The sequence below is a fragment of the Cryptomeria japonica genome, chromosome 6, assembly GCF_030272615.1.
Source record: "Cryptomeria japonica chromosome 6, Sugi_1.0, whole genome shotgun sequence".
NCBI classification, from domain to species: domain Eukaryota; kingdom Viridiplantae; phylum Streptophyta; class Pinopsida; order Cupressales; family Cupressaceae; genus Cryptomeria; species Cryptomeria japonica.
The window spans coordinates 214,433,557-214,459,469 of NC_081410.1; the positions used below are offsets into that span (position 1 = coordinate 214,433,557).

Genomic DNA, 25,913 nt, shown 5'->3' on the forward strand with positions numbered 1-25,913 from the left:
GTTTAGACTCTCCTGGGCAGCGAGGGTATAGACTTCAATAAGGAATATATTTTGTCTTCTAATGACAATTAGGGTCTGCCAGGCTATGTGTATTCGTGCTAAGGTTTCTGGTTTTTTGAATTTTGGTATTCAAGATTATATGCATCGGTTAGTGATTGATATAAGCCCTATGTTAAATATGGGACAGATATCTCTGGTTTCTGTTTCGTTGGTGACAGATGAGGATTTTATAGAGTATCATAGCATTGGACTTATCTTGGATTCCAGATACCCTTTCTCTACCGGGTGGGGTTCATTCGGGTTCTTACAAACTACTGAGGAATGGGTGGCATGTCTTTTTTTGTAGAGGTTTTGAGGAGGGAAGTAGAGGTAAGTCCAGGCTTAGTCATGGATACAGATATTTAGAAGGTTCTATTTGATAAGACTCTGGACAGTCCCCTTGCTCTTTTGTTGTTTCACTCCTTTCTCCAGGCATATATATTTCTGTGTGCATCTGTATATACTCATGATCCTGGCAGACTCTATGATAATCTCGCATATTGACATATAAATATACATACATATGCATATGAATTTATTTATGTTTTGGAGAATCAGATGTATGCTGTGTTAAAAGTAATTAAGGAACTGATTGAAATTGATCCTTTCCATTAGTGTAGGCAGAATTGTAGCCTGGATAATCTCTTAAATTGAAACCCAAAAGGTTAAGATGGTTTCAAGCTAAGGGATATCCAGGCTATAATCCTCTTACATAAAATAGAAAAGATGTTATTATTCATTGAATGATTGTTACAAATTATCATGTTTACTATGCTTCTAACAGTCTGGCAAAGTAAGTTGCAATAAGGTTTTGCAGATTCGGGATACAGGACAAAAGTTAAAGCTCGAAGTATTAGTGGATTCGCCAAATTTGTGAAGATGATCCAACCGGAAAAGTGTTGCAAGATTTTATGTACAAAAAGAAACTAAAATGTCTAAATAAGACAGCCTCCATCCTCAGCTGAGGAATTGTAAAAATTTACAGTTGTTTATATTATCTGATCCCATAAGGGATCTGGGCTAGACCGGAGGTTTTCTTATCTCCATTCTTTCCTAAAGGTGCCCACACTGAATGGAGATGTAATATTTTTATAAAAGAAATAAATTTTTGGCTTCGGCCTTTTATCGATCAAAAAAAAAATATTTGGAGTCTTTCACATGTATCTTACAAGCTACAAATGTCAAATTTACAAATTTACAAGTTTACAAGTTACAAGTTACAACTATTGATAATTTGATTAAATATGTTTTCACTTTGCTTTCTAACTCTTCAATATTTTATTTTGTAGATGCTTGGTGGCAAAGTTGGGGTGGAAATACCCCAAATCTCAAAAAAATTGTCCTTCGAATCTTATGCCAGCCTTGTAGTTCATCCAGTTGTGAGTGTAACTAGAGCTTGTTCGAGGCCATCCGCACGAAGGAGAGGAGCAAGTTAGCTCAAAAACGCCTCATGACCTTCTCTTTGTGCAATATAATCTTTGGTTGCGCATAAAGAAGGTAGAAGAAACACCAGCTGGTCCAATTGATTTGGATGATATAGATCCTTACAATTATTGGACGTCACAAGAGCAACCTCCATTTTTTACCAAGGATGACATCTATGATTGGGAGAGGCAGGCTATGGAGGAGGAGGGTGGATTTGGATTCACACTGGATGACGTTGAGCAAGATGAGAATGATGAGGAGTTATTGCCAGTGCCAGGAGCAGCTAGAGGCAGAGCTACAACCAAGATGGAAGGCGAGCCACAGCCAATCGTACAAAGTGAGGAGGCACAGCCACAGCAGACTCCTAGGACTAGGCCCTCTAGTTCTACCTCTCCCCTAGTTTTTACTAGAGCTGGGAAGATGAAAATGTAATTGTATTGATGTATTTACTTTTAGTTTTACAAAAACTATTTACTATTTTGCTTCCAGCCATCAGCATTCCTTGTGGGGATGCAATTTTGTACCCAATTTGCATTTAAATCAATTAAATATATCTAGACTTAGATGGTTTCTTTTGTGTACTCATTTATTGACTCATTGGATGCATCTCCTCATTGAATTTTGAAAAAAAAAATGCGTTTCTAATTAAATTTAAGGAATTTTTAAGTTCCCGAGTTTTTTGCCGAGTTTTCACCTAGTTTTATTTTGGCACCTTGGTGAATTTTCCAGCTATGATTTGATCACTTCAAGCATTTGATGAGCATGCCCTATTTTAGCCATTCCAGATTTTTCTAAGCCATTTAAGCTTGAATGTGATATATCAAGGGAAGATATTGAGGTTCTTCTTATGCAAAAAACAAACACCCAACTGCATTTGAGAGTAGGAAGTTGAGAAGTGAGAGGAACTGCTCCATCTATGATAAAGAGATGTTAGCCATAATGCATGCATTGGCTAAATTCAAATAGTACCTTGTTGGCGTGAAGTTCATTGTAAAAACTGACCATAATAGCCTTAAGTACTTCCCAAATCAAAAGGATCTCACTGATAGGCAACAAAAATGGATTAGCAGTTGAGAAGTGAGAGGAACTGCTCCATCTATGATAAAGAGATGTTAGCCATAATGCATGCATTGGCTAAATTCAAATAGTACCTTGTTGGCGTGAAGTTCATTGTAAAAACTGACCATAATAGCCTTAAGTACTTCCCAAATCAAAAGGATCTCACTGATAGGCAACAAAAATGGATTAGAAGTTGAGAAGTGAGAGGAACTGCTCCATCTATGATAAAGAGATGTTAGCCATAATGCATGCATTGGCTAAATTCAAATAGTACCTTGTTGGCGTGAAGTTCATTGTAAAAACTGACCATAATAGCCTTAATTACTTCCCAAATCAAAAGGATCTCACTGATAGGCAACAAAAATGGATTAGCAAGCTCCAAGCCTATGATTTTGCAATTGAATATGTCAAAGTGAAAAAGAATGTAGCGGTTGATGCATTGTCAAGAAGACCACATTTGTGTTAATTTTAAGAGAGCATAATATTGGAAAAAAATAAAAATACATGCTGAATATGCCAAGAATACCCTTGCCAATAGCATTTTGAATGGTTCCTTACAGGATTGCAAGTACAAGGTAAGGGATAGTCTCTATTTTACAAGAAGAGATTGTTGTTAGTTCCCGAATCTAAGCTTAAACTAAGGACATACAAGCAATGAAAGATTGTTGCTATTTCTTAAGACATTTAATGATACTATGGCTGGCCACCCTAGTTTTTATAAGACATACTAGCAGATCTGCGACAAATTCTCATGGAAAGGAATGAAAGATGAAATTCTTAAGTATGTCCAAGAGTGCCAAGTTTACCAACAAAACAAAATTGAACATACTTACCTTGCTGGTTGATTGCAACCCCTATCCATTCCTACTCAGAAGTGGGAAAACATCCCAATGGATTTTATTATAGGACTTCCCAAGGTGCAAGGGAAGGATTGCATATATGTGATAGTGGGCAAATTAACTAAGTTTGCTCATTTTTATGCCATTTCAACAAGATTTATAGTAGAACAAGTGGCAAAAAAAAAAATTCGGAGGTGTTTAGGCTCCATGGGACACCTAAGAACATTATCAGTGACAGGGACAGCAAATTCATGAGTTTGTTTTGGCAGGAGTTGTCTAAGCTATGTGGTACAAAGTTGACTCCTTGCACTAGCTACCACCAACTAATGACAAACTAAGATTGTCAACAAATGGGTAGAAGGTTACCTACACAACTATGTTTCAAGGCACCGAAAGGCATGGGTTAAGTGGTTGCATTTGGGGGAGTACTATTAACTTCACTTTTTAAATGACTATCACGATATCTCCTTTCATAGCATTGTATGGTTATGAAGCTCTTGGCTTTATTGATTTACTTTTTGGAGATTGCAAAGTACCTAGATCCAAAGATCTCATACATAAGAGTCTAGCTATCATGGGATCTTTGAGAGATAACATCCAGCATGCTCAAAATCAGCAAAAGATGTACACTGATCAACATGGTATTGAGCATGTACTTGAGGGAGGAGACATGCTTTCTTGAGATCGTAGCTCTACAGACAGTCCACTCCCAAGAAGAGTGGGTCAGAGAAGCTGAAGCCTCACTTCTATGGTCCATTTTGAGTCACTAGGAGGATTAGAGAGGTGGCTTATGAGCTTGAGCTACCTAAAAGTAGCAAGGTGCATAATGTTTTCCATGTATCACACCTGAAGAAGGCACTTGGGAGTAATTTGATTCCTTCTACAGAGTTACCTCCTTTCGATAAGGCAAATTGATATTGATTCCAAAGGCAGCAATTGATTTCAAGGAGTGTACTCTTCAAAAGAGATTTACCCAAGAGTACTTGATGAAGTGGAAAAACTTACCAATGGAGGATGCAACATGAGAGATTGAGCAGATTTTACAACGTCCAGACAATCTTGACATATTGACTGGATAAAATTAAATTATCACAGCATAAGTAGAGAGATCTGAATTTCAAATTTGTGGGTTCAATTTCAAACCATAACAAAAATAGATTAAAGTATGGCATTTCTAGACCACAAAGTCATGGATCCAAGTCAAAAAATGGTTCAATTATATTATTAATGACATGTTTAACAATGAAAAGAAAAAAACAACGGGTTCTTCAGCAAAAAAGACTCAATTTAGTGCCATAAAGCCTCCTTGGACAGTGATAATTCATTAAACACTATGATATTCCTACGGACGAAATGAAATGACAAAAAATTCCCAACAATGTCTTTTATGAAAACAACTAAAACTACAATCAAGTGTCCTATTTTAGTCATAATGTACCTCAAAACAGTGTCTAACAAGCCTTCCTCTTCTATGAAAACAAGTTGACTGTCACGTTTCATAATTATGGCATGCCTCAAAATTGTGTCTAATACATTTTCCTCTTCCACAGTTAGTTGACCATCATTGCAACTTAAATCACCAAAAGCATCCAAACCTACCTATATTTGATTAGAACCTCAAACAACATTGACTGATACCTCAACTTGAATTGCATAATGCATACTACCAATGGACAGCCATTCAAAGTGGACCTAAGTATGTCGTTTCTTGTCCTTCTGAAGAATTTTAATTAAAATCAAACAATGAACCTTAATTAATGAACATTCAGTTGTAGATTAACTATTTAATATTCCATGGATTATTAAATGCCAAGTTAGGTTGTTTAAATGTTTAATACCAATGGGTTAGGTATTAACTCCCAAGCTATGAATCCCTAAACTTCAGTCATTATTAAAGATCCCTCAATTTCCCTATAGGCTCAAAATAGCATGGTTTCCCCATCACCTATCTGCAAACAGCCCTAAATCCTTTTGTTATATAAAGATTGCTCAAATTAATTTATGTGGACTTGAAAAGCTATATTGGTAGGCATTATGTCTAGCAAATGTCTCCACTACGTCAAAACCTTAGAACTTAAAAGACTAATTAAACGTGAGTTTTAGTTTACGTGATAAACACATTAAAAATTGAGGCTTGTAACAAATTTTTAGAATGTGGATCAATGGTTTGGGGCATAGGGCAGCATCTTTCAGAATAATAAGCAATGTATACTAAAGTTTCTATTTCATTTTCTAAATCCCTCTCATTGAACACCCTGACTTTTCTTCCTTCATCCCAATTTGAATTGGTCAGGTATGTCACCACAATATGCATTAAGCCCCAAGCCTTTTGGGTTAGTTTTTAACATTTTTATTGCATCAACATTATAAATATCACAGCACATTCAAGCTTTATATTCTTTGAGTAAGCAAATGCCAATATTGATGCCATCTTACAAAGTTCTCAACCAATGCCAATCTATTTCTCAAAGCATTTTCACAACCAATATTACCTTACACGGCTTTCTTAAAACCGGATAAAACAGTGCACCCCTTAATTTATGACCTAAAGAATAAAACTTAATGTCAGATAGGCATATATAAATTGAATGGGCAAAGTGGACTAAAAAAATTTATCATTTCTCTAGAATTTGAACCAAGATAAATTTTTGATATAATTCTTCTAAAAATTACTGCAAATTACAGAACAGCTAATGTGCACCTAAATATACGCAGATACATTCACAGAACATGATTCCCATTTATGCACTGAGATAAGCATAGGCACAAATATTCAACAGTTCCTGGTTCAAATGCGATTAATTAATAACTTATAAGAATCTGAGAGAAGCAACAATATAATTTGCTTTAATATTATAATATTGAACACAATTAAGAATCCACATTGCAAAGGAACAAATATACATTAGACAAGCTGCACAAACTACTAAAACCAATATTCCAGAAGATGGTGCATCCATCAAGATTTCAGAGAACTGACAAGTTTTATAATATCGATCAATATGGATGGTTTTTCTATGTCCAAAGTTCCAAACTATACTTCATATTTCTCAATTCAAATTACCCTTTAACAATAGCATGGATTTCTATCACATAAAGAATTGTCTGCAGACTCCGCACATAAAAGCATCTACCAAAACATTCCACGGAGACTTAAACATCACAAGACATACCATTGATAATAATTGACACCCAGAATTGATAAGCAAAAACTAGAAAAACAGGGATTAATTAATGAGCTAATTTTTTGCAGATATCTCCAATGCAGCCTCCTCTCATACCAATTTACAAGCACAAACTCTTGGAAGAATACAGGAACAAATGGATAGGCGTGTGAATGAAAAACTAAGCTATACTATATGTTAGTACTTAGCAAGAAAATACCGTGATAAACTATCCACCATGCTCAAGAGTGTTACTGTTGTTCCAGCTGCAGTACCTGAACACTCCAACTCTTTTTCTATAGAAAACTCTCGCAAACACTGTCTCCAAGAGCATATTCAGATCAAAATCATCGTCACAAAATTCTAATGGAGGATACATAGAAAGGATATTAGTTGTCATACCTTAAGCCTTGCTGATACAGCATTTGCAAAAGCCTGCAGTGTAGGGGAAGGTTCAGTTTGTGAATTTGGAAGGCCATTGCATGAACATGCTTCAACCTGCTTCACAAAAGCTTCTATACGTCGTAAGCATGTTGCTGCATGCATGAACCTGTAAAGAACACAACTGAGACTTGACTGAGATAAATGAGAGACATGCATCCCCTTGTTGACACAAAATTTCTGTCCCATGCCATCCCAGTAAAACCAAGTACTAGAAAATCCTTGCATCATTTGTAAAACATCCTGGACCTGCAATTAAATTTTTACACGATAATAAAAAGGTCAGATTTTATCACAATTGTGAAGAATGCCAATTTCATATAAAACAAGAATTTTCAAACAGTTAAAACCTCACCACCACAGATTCATCTGTCCTTAATGAAGGTTTTAGAGATGCAAAAGGCAGGCCACTGGAACAAACTTTGCTTAGACTTTCTACTAGAGTAGCTTCTCTCTCCATACCTGATATATAGGGTCAAACATATCAGTAAAGTGTATTAGAATGGTATGCTAAGAGATTGTAACAAGCATAAGGATAATTCAACTAAGGCTTGCAAATAATGTTAGTAGAAATAATAGAATAAATAGAAACAATAAGCGCTAATGTCCTCAGAAGCCTTGTTCCATAATCTAATGGGAATGCAATATTTGCCTCAACTCAAGTTGCTTGAAATCTGCCTTGAATCATATCAACCTAAACCATGTCTAGTAAAGCTTTTAGTGTTTGTTTTTGTATATAAAAATGCTTGTTCTTTTGTGCATGAAAATCTACATGTTCAAAAGTTAATCCAGGTCTGAAGATTGGGAATAGCTAAGGTTTTTATGAAAGTATCATAGATCAAACTTACAATAAAAAGAAATGTTGAGCAGCACCAGTGAAGTGTACAGAGAATTGAACAACGAGATCTAATTTACATATTCAGTACAAGAAACACTTGTACAATCTACATATGGATCATATTACACAAATGGTACAAAATACATATCTACAAAGATAATCATCAACAAGGAATATAGGAAGCATGAATGCTTTCACTATCATATGCAGTACACAATGTTCCATATACAGTTGCCCTTCTCTATCAATGGAGAGAATTTAGTTACTTGGTCAAGTAAATTCCACTGAACGTCAATTAACATTTTATCATAAAAGGAAACTGTGGTAGGTACAACCATACAACAGTTAAACAGATTTGTACAATCAATAACAAATTAGTCTCAGTAAAAAGGGACAAATTAAATTAGAAAGTATTTTACTATTTAATTATTTCCTTTTATTGAAAGGTTTTTATAGTTACTGGAATCAAATGGATAGATGCATGTAATAAAAATGATCATCTGCATCTATCACCTCATGAAAAGGGCTCCACCAGCACCAGGTGGAAAATGGTGGCATCTGTCTAATTGCCCAAGAATTCCTATGAATTAGCCAAGTTCAATCAACAGATTCTTGGATCAGTGGCCAACAAACAAGATTCAATCAAAGACTGAAATCCTCTGCACTTCTGGCTCTGCAAAACCAAGTTGGGTTCCCCTTACAATATCTTAAGATCTTCTATGAATTTTCACCAGACATTGTATTTAAAGTAGATGGTTCTCAATGAAATTTTACCAAGGAAAGCATATCTAAACCTTGAATCGGTTCCGTTCTTGGTTTATCACACACTCGACCAGCAATTGAGAACAAATTCTAAATCTAACCTACTCCTCCAACACAGATGTAAAAATGATTTTGAAATATTTGAATTGTTTCTGAAAATGCATTAAGCTTTGCAACCAATCGGTGACTATTCTAGGGCCATGGAGTCAAATGTGAAACTACAAAAGAATTCTATTGGCAAATTACATTCAACCAGTGGATTTAAAATGTGTTAATGCCTTACATTTCATGTTATCACAAAGCTCTACTTACAGATCCAAATTATGCACTCTAAATCACAATTATTTGATCAAAGCAATTTAACTCTTTATTTGAAAGAGAACAATGAACAAATAACACAATCATAAGGAAACTGTAATGATAAATTCAAATATCCTTGATATATTGAATTAATATAATCTGGAATGTACAATTTGGAGAAAACTTCAAGATAGTATCATTGATGCTGCAAAAACTAGCTAACATTTGCTTATAGAATCAAATTTCTACAATTTACACATTCTATCTATGACTCAGACTTTGTGATATTCTATTCTACCTGCCCAATACAAAATTTCAAAACCCTTTGTTATGGTCTTAATTTCCCATTTATAAAACAAGGGAGCAAACAAGCTTCAGACCATGTACACTTGTCATATTTTCATTTGAGAATATTTGAAAATAGAAGAATATGCCTTAAGCATCTTTGTTGTCACAAAAGACAAAAATCATTTGAATCGCCTAGAGGGAATGTGGAAGCTGAGACTGCATGGGCTTTCAAGAATATTCAGCATCCTTTTCAAACTGATTGGCCGAAAATAAATTGGAGAAACCTTAGGAACATGACAAATAACAATAAAATATTGGAAGAACCAAAGCACTGAAATCTGATGGCAAATGAGAATGCATCTTGAATATACTTCTTTTTCATTTCATATCAATAGACACCCGTGACCCAAAGGTCTGGCAAGGTTCTCAATATTGTAAAGTATAATTCAAACTGTACTCTTCTCCTTTCTGCTCAAACATATCTATTTATAAACAAATTCATCTTTGACAAGTGCTCAATGTAGTTCTGATTAGCATGTGTGATGTTGATAGAATTTATCTAAATCATCCCATACTCAAGCTTTGATAATTTATCTAGCTGAAACCTCAGATTATCCGCAACTCTTTCTTCATCATTATTTACAATATTGATAATATCAGGCAATACTTAGGCAAATTCTCTTTTCCATTCCTCATGAGTTTTTTCCTTTTCATCATCCTTAAAGAAAGATGGCATTGGTTATCCTTGAAGCTTTTCATATCTCTTCAATTCCTTGACGAGGACCTTATGATGCCATTTCTCATGTTGACTCAACATTTTATTGATCACCTTTGAAGTATCAACAATCATTAACAACTTCTTAAGAATTTCTTCCTCAAAACCAACTTTGTGCTCTGTGATGAAAAGAAATTGCCTTTTGGAAGTCAAGTTCTTCTCCAAGCACTTCAACCTTGTTTCAATTCTTCTTTGTTAAATAAGTTTTTGGTTGCAAGAATGTTTCCTCCACAATTCATCCACATGCATAATCACCTTTTCAAACTTCCTTGTAATCAACCCCGTGGCCATGTTGAACTTTGTCGATTTCAATTCATTTATAAGTTCTTCCTCATTCTTTCTCAACACCAATACTTCCTTTTGCCACTCCTCATTTCAACTGCTTCATCTATTAATTTCTTCTCAAGCTCTGTCTATAATAATGGAAGTGGTGGAGGCAAAATATTTCCAAAAGTTATTCTTTCATTTAGATCCAAATTTCTCTGCTTGAGGGCCTCACTTTCAGCTTATAATTTCTCAACAGCAGCTTGTGTAAACATGGCTGCATTAACAGTTAGCTCGGCTGCTTCTACTGCACTAGTGTCCTCAAGCCTATGCACAACAAGGTGTCCAACAATCTTACTTGGACCTTCAATTGTAATTGGTCTTTTATCATGAGGATATAATGACCAAATTGCAAAAGTTTTATCATCAGGATCAAAACCTGATCTAGAATACAACTCGTCCGCAGCTTCTTGGCTTAACTTTATTTTGATATTTTCATTTCTCCTCAGGTTATCAAAGGCAATGGATGATGATAAGTCCCAGCTTGGTAGAATCATGCACCCTGCTTCTTCAAATATCTTTCTCGCCTTTTGTGGGGTCATATCTTTCATCTCTTCTTCTACCTCTGCATATAATTGTGGAATTACTTGATCATGCATGGAAGAACTAATATCCTTCACCTCTGCTCTTATTTGCTCACCCTTAAACTTTACAATAAATTCTTTGAATTCTTGAGAATTGACTAAATTATCATTAGCAATAAATGCAACACCAGCCTTGGGTCTGATATCATCTCATGGTTGATCTGAAGGCTCAAAAACCATTTCCAACCTGCCCTCAAGTGGCTCTTGTACCCTAATCACTAGTTCTTGTAAGAACTCATCTCTATCTGAAGAATCCCATCCCTCACTCTCATCAATAGAAAAACTTGTTTTCGGGGTGGGTTGTGGAGAAATATGATCAAATGGTGTCACATTTCGCCATCCACCATGTCTAATGCTATGTGCTGGTGTAGATGGCACATTAAGGGAACTTGCAACTCTAATTGGCACATTTGAGAGCAATTGTGATTCATGTTGAATCATCAATTCCATTCTTTTGACTTCATCCTCCTCATTCACAAATGCTCCTTGATAAGAGGGATCTGCCATCTTTCTCAGCTTCTCAGCTCTTTGAATCTTATTCCAAATGTCCAATTTCCTTTCTACATGCTCATACCCACAATTTCTTATCAATTCCTCTTGCCAATTGAAATGATACACATACCCACTAAGACCTTGTGTAATTTTAAGATCATCAATGAAAAGTCCAGGATCAAACCTTCTTCCATTCTCACTAAGTGGTAGCTTGAAATAATTGATGTTTATACTGAACAGTCCATATCCTTCTCTAGCAATTATTTTAAAATCTCCAAAAATCAAAGTGGAAGGCAAAAAAGATGATTTTCCATGTCCCTTAAAATGCAAATAATCAGATTGAGCCATTTGCCACACAATCTCCAAAAATTTGTCTAGCACTGTCACTGGCAACCAATGAGGAATTCCTTCAAATTCATAAACTCTTAGCATCTTACAATCTTGAAAGGGATACCAGTCAGCCCAATTATGTTCAATTTTCACCCTGTCATCATGGTCCTTAGGACTAAAGAATCTCATTATTGTATTAGACAACCTCCAATCGCAGGGATAACCAAGACCTCCATAGATATATTTAAAAAGAACTCCTCAAAATACATATAATGAGCCTCCTAGTATCCACTATCCCATATATAGGTCCATTCTTGAACAAGACGTAAGAAACCATTCTTATAATATGGCTTCAGATTGAGTGGGGCTTGCCACATTTACCTTTTGCATCCCCTATATAATAGCATGTGCATTAGAAGGGAATACCATTTAAAACTGATAATTGCACTATCCCTTTTCATAGCAGCCAAGACCTTGTTTGTGTTTTCTTCTAAATAGGCTGCATAATCAAATTCCCTGGCATTCTCATAACTTTGTATATCTGCAATCAGGACCATTAGATTATTCGGCATATGCATGTGGCCATCAAAACCCAGTACCTAACAGACTAAATAATAGGTCTTTTCAAAATATTCATGAAACAAATTCACAGAGAAGGGTGTCTTATCAGCATCAAAGAACCTCTGCAATTGATCATTTTTCTTGGGCCTGTGGATAGGTAACCATTTTATTTTGTAATCCCAGATTCCCATTCATGTGTGTGGTATTCTCCACTGAAAGAACCCAAACTAGCAGGCATGTTGTAATCCCTTTTCAGCTCAATCATGGGCTCACTATCATCTAAGTAAACTGTCTTCTTTTCAAGCACATAGTTTTTGGCTAAGGCTCAGAGCAATTCCACATTTATGAAAACATTTGGCACTACCAGTTTGGCAATCCCAAGTCTCCAAGGATTACACACCAATATCTTCCTGTACATAACTCTATAATGATACTTGAACAAGGTATACCCATCTATCAGCAAGACACCATCTTTGCAGCCTCTCTGTATATCTTCTAGTCTATCATGTTGCACATTAACACCCTGCTAATGCCTTGGTCTTTGAGCAGAACCAGGCATCTTATCTATCAAATCATCACAAAATTCTGTCCTTTTTCTGCCTTTTTGCCTTAGTTTGCCCTTTTGCGGACCCTGTAGATGAACTGGCCATTTAAACTAATAGGATTCAAGAATCCAAGAACTCACACCTCGTTTTGTTTTGTAGAGGATGTCTAGGCTTTTCTTTACTTAATTCTCAATTAACGGTGAGCTTTAATTAACTAGGGTTCAAGTTTAAATAATAGCAAATTCACAGAGAAACCCTAGCTGAAAGCTCAAATTGAAAGCAACAACGCCAAATTTGCAGGAGGAACTGTAATTCACTTAATGTTTTAATGGCACCAATTGCTTTAAAGCTTTGAGCAAATCTCTTTTATGCTGCAAAAACAGCCTTCACTCTTTCTATTCTTCTTCGTTGAAAGCTTTGAGAGACATTGCAATCGATTTGTGACAAGAATTGGGCAAAAACCCAGCTTTAATTCATGAATTCGGCTTCACTAATGCACACCCATGTGAGCAATTACATTGCCAGTCAGGCTATTGGCATGTTTAAATCTGCACTGTTGATCAAAAAGATCAACAGTCATCGGCCGGGTTTGAAAAGTCTCCAACGATATGACTCATGAAAGTCACATCAGTCACTTGATCGCTAGATTGTTGGGACCCATTTGATGTTCCAACGATGCAATAAGCCTTCATCGATATTCACTTGTCCTCCACGGTGGCCCTGTCATTGGATTGTTGGAGCCATTGAAGGGTTCTATCGATGATACAGGCTCGAAGGATGTCTTTGTCACATGCCTCATCACTTCCATGCAAGCCTCTACCTCTTACCTTCTATTTCCATCATTGGATCATTGGAACTTGGGAGAAGCTCCAACGATAGTTTATGTTCCACCAATAGGCTAGGGACACCGGCCACATAGGCTTTCTTTTCCTTTGATCGATGGATCATTGGAGCTCAAGAGAGCCTCCAACAATATACCAAGTTCCATCGATAAACCTTTGCACTTGACTTGTCACTGCCACCTGTTCATCATTGAGTTGTTGGAACATCCAAGAGGTTCCAACAATAGTTGAAGCCTCAGCAACATTCTGAGTTGTATGCCACGTGGGACCGCTCTTCCCCTTTGCAAATCCAATCACCAGAATTCTGAAAACTTGCATGAGATCACCCAATATTCCATTCCAATGCAATTCCTCTAGGGAGATGCCCTTGACGGAGATGAGGGTTTTCATCTTCAAATCTGGTGATGGAAATCCAAGAGGGTTTTATTCCTTCAAGATTCTAAACCACCAAGGATTTTCGTCCTCAATTGTGAAATTAAATGTAATGTCCCCTCTTCCTTATCAGTATCAATATTCACAATCAGTCTATTAACGAGTCCTTGTAGACTAATAGGAGGGATAGAGGACACTGGATTTGGTGATTATTCTCCTATTTCAGATGGCGCTCTAGAGTAAACTTGGTGGAATCAATTAACAGTTATATTATCACCAAGTTGCCAGTTTAAAACTACATTAAAATCAAGCAAAACACCTCCTAAAAGTGACTAAAGTCTAGAGAGAGTAAGGTACCTCCTTGCTAGACACCCTTGAGGAGAGAGTTAATTATGAAAAAAGGTTTTTAAAAAGCATTAGAGTGAGATATCACAAGAATTAAATAAACTCAAGGTTTAAGGGCATATCAGTGAACACTGAATATTAATGAAAAGGCGAATTCAAGACATGTTTAAGTGGACATCCCTTGGAGGAGGGACGAAAAAGCATGTGAAAATAAAGTTTTATGAAATACATTAGTCAGTTGATTAAACATTACATAAACTCAAAAATAAAACATAAAGTGGGCACATGATGGGCAACTTGGAAACCAAAAGAGATATGCTATTGTTGTTATGTTATCTTGCCTCCTTAGAGGAGCTTGCTGGACCAGGTTTGAGGAGCTTGTGAAGACGGAAACCTTCACAATTAATCACACATGCAGTTGTGAAAGATCAACCAAGAGTGTGCAAAGAGATCCTATCTGCAGGGATTTCATTTGGGCTTCAAAGAAATTAATTTTGAAGTGATTCACTGGTTGTGGCTGAGTGAGGTGCCTTCTTGCTAGGATGACCCCTTGTTGGGCATATATGGAGCAAGGGAAAGCCATTACTCTCACAGTTTCGTGTTGGTTGTATTAGGTTTTCATCAGCAATTGAGTTAGAAACAGTTTTTGTTTAAGTGTCCAAGTTTTTCAAGATTTTGAATCAGATTTCTGAGTGAGGTGCTTGCTTGTGAAACCAACCCCTCTTGGACAGCTTTGGAGCCTAAGGAAAGCACTACATGTGCTATTTAGTATTGTTACCAGTTAGTTTCATCTTCTCTAGTGGAAAGGGCAGTTTTGATTGCTGGATTCAAGGGATTTCAGGGGTTTCTGGAGTAATTTTCTGAGTCAGCTGCCTACTTGTCTAGCCGACCCCATGCTAGGCCATATTTGGAGCTAGAGAGACTATTTTAATACTGTCCAGCCTTTGGGTTACAAGGTTCTATCATTGACAGCAGTCCATACAAGTATTTCACCATATTTCAATGGGTTTGAGTGATTACAATAGCCAAAATCAGAACTACATCAGTCCAAAACAAATCTTGCAAATGAAGTGGTTTTAGGGTCAAGCACCTAGTTTTTGGAGACACACTTCTACACTTTTGAGCGCTTAAAACAGAGTATACATTTGGAAATAGTTTGGGGGTGGAAAGGACGGATTTGCAGCAACTGCAACTCATTTTCTGAGTGACCTATGTGGCTGCCACCTTCAGAATCAGATCTACAAACAACTCTTTCAGTCCATTCTCCTTATCTTATTTGCCTTGTAAAGGGTCATGTTTCATATCCTAACTTAGAGCTATCAAATGTGTATGTTCCCTTCTAATTGTACTTTCAAACTTTATTTAGTTAAGATTAAATCACCAGTAGTTGCAGTCTGATTTCTATATCAGACCTGAAACTTTTGTAATCAGATCTATGATAGTAATGAAATAGTTTATCTAAGGTTGAGTTATCATATCTCTTGATTGCAAAGTAGAAGTACTTGTTATTATTGTTGTTTATTAATTGAAAAACTCTTAAATCTTCATACAATCACACAAAAGCAGTGTATAAGTACCATACCAAAGTTCAGAGGCAGTTCATAGTGCCCCACACTAGGGTGGGACATTACATTAAACATGAAGCTCAAGTGTTCAATTGCAAATTGAAAACAAGATGATCCTCAATGAATCCAAGTGCCCCTTTTTATAGGTCTCCAATTTGGGCCCATGATTTAAGATTTCCTTACAAAAGTGTTTAAAATAATTATTGATATTAAGTGTTTAAAAATAATTTTTAATTAATTATAGTTAAGTGGCCAATTAAAAAGAAATTACCAAGCCTAACTTAAAATAATAGCACTAATCATTTCCCTTGCTTTATCCTTTAGGCTATGAGAAATGAAGATAGGCTAGAGTCTTCTCCATGTCTCTAATTCCCAAAAAGGGGCATGTCAAAATCCAAAAGCAAACCTAGTGATGATATTTATTATTTCTCACATTGATGATTAAATGTCCTCTGCTACATTGGACTATAAATGAGAAATATAAAGTGACTAATAAATAGAGGAAGCCCACATCTAATAGAAGTATGAATGGAACAGTCGCATTCTCCCACATTTTTCAAAGTTAAATGGAAGTCCAAAGCCACAAAGTGGCTATTTGTAATGTCCCTTACTAGGAGGCTGCCAGTTTACCAATAATTAACATATATCATTAAATATTATTATAACTTAAATTAAGCGTTTGAAATTAGTAAACAACTAATTCTTCGTAATATAATCAATAATCAATCAGATTAAGGGTTTATCCTTATTACTTCCCTAACCACAATGGAGGATGGGGGGGAAATACTGTGCTAGGGCACTTGGAAACCAATCTACAAGCAGGCTCCCTCAAGTTTTCAGGAACATAGGCCCTTAACCCATCTTGGGACTTCTCCCTCAAGGTTTCCAGAACACCTGTCCATACCCCATCTTGGGACTTACCCATCTTGTGAGGAATTACCCCCCCTCTCCCTACACAACCCAACCTATCCTCACGAAGGCATTAGCGAAAGATCAAGGACTAGACTATTTTAATATATTGGTCTTTCAAGTATTAGGAATGTATAAGAAATTAAGTATAAATCTAATTTCCTTATTATTACCAATGCAAATTATTGACAATATTCCCTAATAAATATTTATAAATATAGTCTCATATTATAGATATTTGTTCTTTATTCTTAATGTTCCATATCCTATAATTGCAATCAATCACTTAACAATAGATGAGATACATCATACCAATCTGTTGTATTTCTTTCTATTACTGAGTCAATTGAGTTGCTTCTCTTTCTTGAGTTCCAACAGGATCTGATTGCCTCCCCCATTTGAAATGCTTGATTTGACCTTCTTATATCTTCCCTGGAGGCCCGTGAGTCACATACTTTCCTTAAGGACATGTTGGTTTGTTAAGGGGGTACCCCTTGCTAGCTGGTGCCTCGTCCTCCTTAACTAATCCCGTGCTTACTTGCTGCCGTTTAACCATGCTCGATTTTAATTAGGCTTTGATTTTATTTATACCTTGTTTATCATTGAACCTGTTGTTCATTAGAGAGTGATCGATGCATTATGTGGCATCAATATGTGAAATCGTCTCCATCTCCCTGTCTTGCTGTCTCGGTCTGCAGAAATCGGGCCAGAGGTAATGGAAATTATGGTCTTACCATTGTAAGACAATTTCCACAAGCAATTAAGAGTTGGATTAAGACATTATGACAGGGATGTGACACTATTCCAAATGTGGAAGTTGAAGCAGAAATTGCAGTGACTATAGAATGTACCCCAAATTGGACTTGTTATAATACCTTGAAGATTTAAAAATACAATTGGTAGGTATAAAGTCAAACATCACAATCTTCGCCAACATCCTCCTAGAATGGAAAGATGTAATTATAGAATGGCTATGGCCTCTGTTAGATAGATTTCTATTAATGTGATGACTTATTGGATAAAAACTAGGATACCAGGTTTTGTCTGAGTTTGGGTACACAAATACAACAAAAGAAAATTCAGGATTGGGTTTGTTTTGGGTCCATTCATACAAAAAACATTTAAAAATCATAAATATATACATTTTGTAACCTAAAAACAAGAATTAAGTTTATAATAACACTTGGCATCATATAATAAACGAAACCACCATAAAATTTAAAAATACTAATTCAATATCAATTTGTCAAACTCAAACGTCATGATAGATATTCATTGTTCAATATTAAAGTAATAAAATCAGCAATTAATGTCATATGCAGCTTCAAAAAGATCATCATCATCATTGACATTAGATAACAATAGTTTTATAATTATTTTTAATTAATCAATAGGAATTAGATAGTTTTCAACCAGCATAGTCAAAGTGGTCCCTAATGAGAAAATGAAAAGTCATGATTGGAATGTGAATTGTTTGACAACCTGCAAAGTCATAGCATGTGTCAAATATGGACATAACTAGATCCTAAGAAAAATGTCCAATGGTCACCATGAAGGCATCTCACATGGCCATGTAAGCACTCTCTACAATTGCATCACAACCATGCTTAATTTCACTATCATGCCACCCTATCCGCGAGCTCATTAAACTTGAAGACCTTCCATGGAAGATGTTACATGTAATATCATAAACTAAAAATATACAAATTAATCACAACTAGAAAGCATCTAACTACGAAGAACCTTGTATATTATTTTTCATGAAACATATACATGCTAACAGAGGGCAACTCATTGGGAAAACACACAATGTACAATTCTAAACTCTAAATCATCCTTAACAAACATGCAGTCATGCAATTGTTTGTCCTATTGATCCTTGAATCTCTATGCAAATCTCAAATATCCTATACCACATATTCCCCTGTGGATTTTCATCTCCAAAAGAACAAGGCTTATGCCTAAACGGTTTTGTCTCAAGTGCCAAGCAAGTTGTTCCAGCAATGTTTCATTCATATAGTTGAAGTAGAGCTTCTCAATTTATAACTTCAAACAATGATTTCTCTTTGCCTTAGGTGTTCTTTTACAAGCCTAGCTACAACTTATAACTTTCATAGGAAATTAGTCCCACAAATGATGGCACCAACTGACCACTAATCCCATCAATCATAGGTAGTTAATTGAATAACGACCTCCTCAATTGTCAGCAACTAAATCCCTCAATCATAAGCGATAAGTGACTAGAGCTAAAGCAACCTTTCTCCAAATGAAGACATGGCCACGTATTCCACTAACAAACTCAAACAACCTTAATCCCACTAGAAAAACAAATAATTACAATCCCCTTATCCTATTACGCAATGCTTCCTATTATCCAGTATCATGCTTCTACCAATAGGAAACACAGTTAGTGTTGTTGATTACAAAGGTGACATTACAAATCCACCCTTCTTGAAATTGCTTGCCCACAAGTAATGCAATGCAAGATGTTTGAAAATCTCTGATGGATGATGTACTCTTTATAAAATTCACCATAAATGAATCACATTTGTAGCCTTATAAAAACAAGGAGAACCATCAGCATAATTTGAAGCAAAGCCTTTTGCAACATTATTCAATGTTTTGACTTGTTTACCTATTGTATATTGCTTGAAGCGCTTGTCCAATTTTAATTTATCAGTTTCACAACAAACAATTTCCATCCTTGGTATAGAATTCACTATAGAAGAAAGTTCTCTATGACCCATACCTTTTAAAGTAGGAAATTTGTTTGTCTCACTTTCCCTGTCTACTTCATCAAGAGGATATCCAGCATGCCCAACATCATGCACATTTTGCGCACTTAAACCAAAAGTTGAATCTCTCTGCAGACTCAATATTGCTATCTTCGCATGCAACTTCATTTCTCATATCCTTCCTGATGAATAAGGCTGGAATTTAAAACTCTTCAAGTAACCTTTTTTTGTTATACAACTTCATAAGGATCCTCTCCACAACTAGTACAATTCACATTCTTAGATGGATTATCTTTGAATGCACTAGTATTGATAGGAACACAGTAGAGGGGGGAGATCGGCTGTTGGCAGGGGGGAGAGTGGAGACAGGGGGGCCTTGTCTAATTCGTGCCTTGGTTTGTGGTTTTGCTCGCTCTTTGTTCGGGGGTTTCGGTGTTTGGGGAGGACTGTGATTTTGTGTGGCACCCTGCTGGGGTTTGTTCTTCGGTGCTGTCATTTTGGGTGAAATTATGAGTTAAGGGTTTGTGTTTTTTGCAATCTCTATGGTTGATTAGTTTGTGCCCTCGATTTTGGGGGTTTGTGGTCGCTATTTTTTCGTGGGAGGGCCTTGCATGGCTGCCCAAAAAGGAACCATGGGTGCTTCGGCCATAATATTTCGTGATTCTTTGACAAGCAATATTTCTTCTCCTTGCATGAGGGAGAATCTGATGTTTGGCTTTGCTGGTTTGGACATGGGTGAACATTTTGCTCAAGTTGGAGGTTTCAAACCAACGAAGGTTAATGGGTGCCTAGCGAAAAGTGACAGTAGGCTGGTTGTTGTGATTTCTCCATCTTCGGTTGAGGAGGACATTGAATATCTGTCTAGGCATGCTTTGATCTGTAAATTTAAGGGGATCCGGGTGTCCTTGCCTTTCTTGGAATCTTGGGCTTGAAGGGCTTGGAATCCAGAGGGGGAAATGGACATGATGTTAGCTGCAAATGGCTATTTTTTGGTAGTATTCTCATGCTTGACTGATAGAAATAAGGCGTTCGAAGGGGGCCCTTATTTCTATAATCAGGTTGGTCTTTTTATCAAACCTTGGCATGTAGGATTTAACCCCACAGAAGAGCTTCCTTCGAGGGTTCCTGTTTGGGTAAGGCTTCCTTGGTTTCCTTTGGAGTTCTGGAGAGAGGACATCTTCAATTTGGTTGCAGCTCAGCTGAGGAAGCCAATAGGCCCCTCACGTCAGACTATGGAAAAGAAGGTAATTACCTATGCCCGTGTCTATACTGAAATTGATTTGAACAAACCCCTGCCTGATTCCATTTAACTTCGATTGGGATCTAGTTCATGGATTCAACAGCTTGATTATGAAAATTTGTCGTTTCCTTGTCGAATTTGTCATGAATACGGGCATCTACAGAAGATGTGTCCCAAATCTAAATCAGTAGGGGATTTTAAATCTGGGACAGCCAATCCACCCCCTAAACAAGATAAAGGGAAAGCTCCTATGAGGGAGGATAAGGAAGGTTTCATCCTGGTTAAAGCTCGGAATAAAGGTCGAGGTCTAAAGAGGACCCTTATGGACAGGCAGGCGGATGAGGTCTTCAATAGGTTTGGTGCCCTTGAAGATCTGGAACAGTTTGATGGAGCTATTGCTAATATGCCTGTTGGCCAGGATCTTTTGCAGGCCAGGGTAATAGATGGGAAAGAGATCAATGATACTTAGATTGAATCATTGGAGGAAGTAGTTGGTGTGCAAATGGACACTGATACTTCCCTAAGGCCTATGGGTGAGATGGAAGGTAGTGGAGGTATGGAAGTGCGGGTGATCTCAAATTCTATCTGCTTGGGGACTTGTGCTAGAAAGGATCTACTGGATGGGAGCAAAGGTAATGGAACTTCCCCTGTCTTAGGAATTCAACAAAAAACTCTCAAGAAAGGTGCTTTGGAGAAGTCTCTTAAGGTGGGAAGGAAGAAAGACCAGGAAAAGGTAAAACTAGTGGGTGAGACTTTAGTGGAATCTGGTGCAATGAAGACCATTGATTCTCACTTCTCTCAATCCTGGAAATGATTGTGCTCTCATGGAATGTAAGGGGGTTGAATAGCATCCCTAGACAAAAAGCTATTCGGGAGTTGATTCAGTCTTATTCTCCTGATGTGGTTTTTATTCAGGAAACTAAGTTATCTGTTAATGGTATGTTCAACACGGCTGCTAAAGTTTGGTCAAGATGTCTTTGTCAATGTATTGGGGCTCAGGGTAATTCTGCAGGCTTGGCCTTGCTATGGGATCCTCGCAAGCTTGTCCCACTTGTTGGATCTCTAGCAAGTCCTCTATCTCCTTGGTGGCTACTTGTTGCGAGACTGGTGAGATTCTCCTTTTCACTAATGTTTATGCTCCAACTAATTTTGTGGGAAAATCCTTACTATGGTCACATATAGGATTTGTTCGCTCTCTTACAACCTTGTTTCCCTAGATTCTGGCATGAGATTTTAATGTTGTATTGTGTTTGGAAGAGAAGCGGGGAGGTATTCCCAGGCTTGGCCCTTCTGCGGGGCTCTTGAGGAGTAACATTGAGCTGCTGAAGGTTGTGGATGTCCAACCTTCCAATGGTCTATTTACCTGGAATAATAGGGGATGTGGGGTTGATGCTATATCAGAAAGATTAAACAGGTTCCTGGTTTCTTGCTACTGGTTGGAGGATAGTTGGACTACCAGTTCAGAGATTTTGGATTGGAGAGGCTCATATCACTGGCCTATCCTTCTGTCGACCACTAAGTTTAGGAGAACTAAGGATCCCTCGTTTAAGTTTCAGCTTATGTGGCTGAGGGAGGCGTCTCTTCAGGATCATATGTTTGAATGGTGGAGGGAAGGGAAGCCTGCTTATGGTACAGCTATGTTTTCCTTTGCCAGGCAATTGCAACATGTTAAGTATAGGCTGAAAAAGTGGAATAGGATGAGTTTTGGTAATCTTTTCTCTGCCAAAAGGCAAGCTCAGCAAAGGGTGGATATCATTACCCGTCAAATTAGAGAGCAAGGTATGTCCGATGCTTTATTTCGAGAAGAGGCTATTGCTTTAAAAGACCTAGAGGAATGGGAGCTCCGGGAGGAGATTTATTGGAAGCAGAAGTCTCGAATTGATTGGCTACAAGAAGGGGATAGAAACACAAGTTTTTTTCACAGCTCAGTAAAGGACAGAAGACATAGTAGTAATCTCGATTCTCTTATTACGATGGAAGGGACTTAGCTTTCCTCTTATAGGGAGATTGCTCAAGAAGCCATTAGATTCTTTGGGAATCTGTTCAAAGAAGATTTTGTGCCTACTCGTGCTGAGGAGGGATTGGTGCTTGATTGTATCCCTTCCATAGTTACTCTGAAAATGAATGAGGCTCTCATTAAACCCATTTCTCTTTCTGAGATTGAGGCAGTGGTCTTTGGTATGAAGAAAGGAAAAGCTCCTGGGCCTAATGGTTTCCCTATAGAGTTCTTTCAAGCTTTTTGGGATATTGTCAAGATAGATCTCTTTGAAGTTGTGCAGGAATCTTTTAGGAACAAGTAGATGCTTAAGGCCCTGAATGCCACATTTCTTGCCCTCATTCCTAAGAAGGAAGATGCCAACTCCCTTAACTCATTTAGGCCCATTGCTCTGTGTAATGTGATCTACAAAATTATCACTAAACTGATTGCTGAAAGGTTAAAGCCTTGGCTCAGTAGATTAATTTCTGAGGAGCGAGGGGGATTTGTTTCTGGAAGACAGATTTGGATGGAGTTATCATAGCCGTTGAAGTTGTGCATTCCATGGCTGTCTCTAACAAGAAGGCTATGTTTATGAAGCTTGATATGGCCAAAGCCTATGATAGGGTATGATGGAGTTTTTTGCAAAAGGTTCTCTTGGCTTTTGGATTTGGAAGTGAATGGGTTAGTTGGGTTATGAGCTGCATCACCTCATCCTCCTTTGTTGTTCTTATTAATGGTGAGCCAACGAACCTATTTGGTGCAACTAGAGGCCTCATGCAAGGAGATCCTCTCTCCCCCTATTTATTTATTTTGATGGCGGAAGGTTTGCGAAGATTTCTCAAATCTCAAGTCAGGCAAGGTTTGATTCAAGGCTGGAGATGGGGACATGGCATTCCTCCCTCCCACCTTCAATTTGTGGATGACACTGCGTTAATAGGGGTGGCTAAAATCAATGAAGCGGCTAATTTCATAAGAGCCCCGGATATTTATGTGAAGACCTCTGGACAGATGATTAATGAAGAAAAATCTCACATCTTTTTCTTCAATACTCCTCTCATTCAAGCAAGGATTACGCGGATTTGAGGTTTCAAATAGGTACCCTTCCTTTCGTTTATCATGGAATTCCTATTTCGGTTCGTAGATTGCCTGGTACTATTTGGCAGGAACTTTTGGATATGTTTCGGAGCAAGGTGTGTCATTGGACTAATAAGTGGCTCTCAACTGCTGGTAGAGTTACCCTTTTAAAGTCAGTAATCCAAGCACTTCCTATTTACAGGTGTTTTGTGCAGACAGCCCATGCAAGCTTTATTAAGGAATTTGATGCTCTCTCTAGACAATTCTTATGGATTGGTAATTTGCTATCCTCCAAGTGGAGTTTGGTTAAATGGGATAGTGTATGCAAATCAAAACAGGAGGGTGGCCTTGGTTTGCGGAGAACAAGTTTGAATGGTTGCGCTCTTGCTGCTAAGCTGTTTTGGAGATGGTGCACAAATCAAGACCAGGGATGGGCTAATATCCTCAGGGTTAAGTATCTTGGTGATGTGGAAGGCAAGGATGTTCCCCGATGCAGCTTGACAAGAAATGGATCAATGATCTGGGCTACCCTGAAGAGAGGAGCTCATCTTGTCAAGAAGGGTCTCTTTTGGATTTGCAACAAAGGCTCTAAAGCTTTGTTTTGGAAGTATTCTTGGGATGGATATCCTCCTATTTTGTCTCAGTTTCCTCATCTCCAACCTCTTGGTGACATCTTTATGGCAGCAGGCTGGAGTAAAGTTGAGGATTTTAAAGCAATCATAAGGGTGGGTCGTGGTGAGATTGCTAGATGGAAGGAACCTCAGGAATGGCCTCCTGGGGGTTCTATGGAAGAGAGGGAAGTTCTTGCTGGATTATTAGCTGGGAGATTTTGTACTTCTCTTAGAGGTGTTGACATCCTTGCTTGGGGTCTTAATCCAAAGGGTAAGTTTTCAGTGACTTCTGGTTATCAAAGAGCTGGAACGAATGACTTTTGCCAAGGTGGATGTTCCCTGGTGGGAGCAAGTCTGGAACAAGTTGGCCTCGCCCAAGTGCATTTTTTTCTTGTGGCTTGTGGTTCAAAATAAGTGTCCTAGGAGAATCTTCAGAAGAAGGGCTTTCATGGACCCTCTATCTGTGTTTTATGTAATAAAAGTGAAGAGAATAGCTCTCACCTTTTCCTCCATTGCTCCTTCACCAGAGATATTTGGCATTGGTGGTGGGGGGCTTGGAAGCATGCTTGTGTTCATGCTAACACTTTGGTGGAGTTTTGGAACTGTGATCGTAGACCTCCTACTAAGACCCCCTTCCTAGAGGTAGCTTGGGACATTGGTCCCGGTTTTATTATCTGGCAGGTGTGGTTGGAAAGAAACCACAGGATTTTCCAGGATAAGATGAAAATGGTGCAACAAGTGTGGTTGAGAGTTTTAAATATGATTTAGGAGACCCTAGTGGCAAAGTGTGACCTTTCTGAGGATGTTGATCCTCGTGACATGCAAGTGATTCAAAGTTTGAACATTTTTGGGGTAGGATGTCATGATGCTTTATGTAAGAAAGTACAGGACAGGAGCAGAAATGCTAAAAGGAAGGCTTGTCGGGATGGTAAGTGGACGCCCCCTCCTCTGAGATATCTTAAGATTAATACTGATGGGTCCTCGAGAGGTAATCCTGGGCATGCTAGGGTTGGAGGAGTTGGCAGAGATAGTTCTGGTAATGTTGTTTTTCTCTTTTCTGACTATAAGGGTTTATAAACTAATAACTATATGGAGGCTCTTGCTATTCTTTTGGCCCTTGAGAGAGGTTGTGCCCTTGGGTGGACTAGGGTTATCTGTGAGTCTGATTCCCAAGTTGTGGTTGATATGTTGAATCGGTGGAGGATTGAGGATGTGGAGTGGCATTTGGTTGTGGTGGGAAGACAGATTCTTTCTTTGAGTGCCTCCTTGGAGGCAGTTTCTTTTTGTTATGTTCCCCGTGAGTGGAATAGAGTTGTTGACTGTCTAGCCATGTGGGCTTCAGACCGCTTGGATGGGTGGAGAATCGAAGACTAGGTTCATCTGCCCTCGGAGTATGTTCATATTCTTGAGGGTTTGGTCAAGGAGGATTTAGTGGATTAGTTGTTGCCCGTTTGGGGGCTTTCTGTCAAGTTCTCT

General features: G+C 37.8%; 1 protein-coding gene across 2 annotated transcripts in view; it reads right to left on the reverse strand.

The window, feature by feature from the left end:
* Window positions 1-25,913, reverse strand: part of LOC131071418 (uncharacterized) — a 178,493-nt gene that overhangs the window by 134,286 nt on the left and 18,294 nt on the right. For both annotated transcript variants that reach the window (XM_058007233.2, XM_059207311.1), the window contains 3 exons: window positions 7,323-7,429; window positions 6,929-7,216; window positions 6,747-6,844 (listed from right to left, as the gene is read on the reverse strand). In XM_058007233.2, the coding sequence (XP_057863216.2) occupies window positions 6,747-6,844; window positions 6,929-7,216; window positions 7,323-7,427 (491 nt within the window). In that variant the 5' untranslated portion in view covers window positions 7,428-7,429. The remainder of the gene's footprint in view (window positions 1-6,746; window positions 6,845-6,928; window positions 7,217-7,322; window positions 7,430-25,913) is intronic.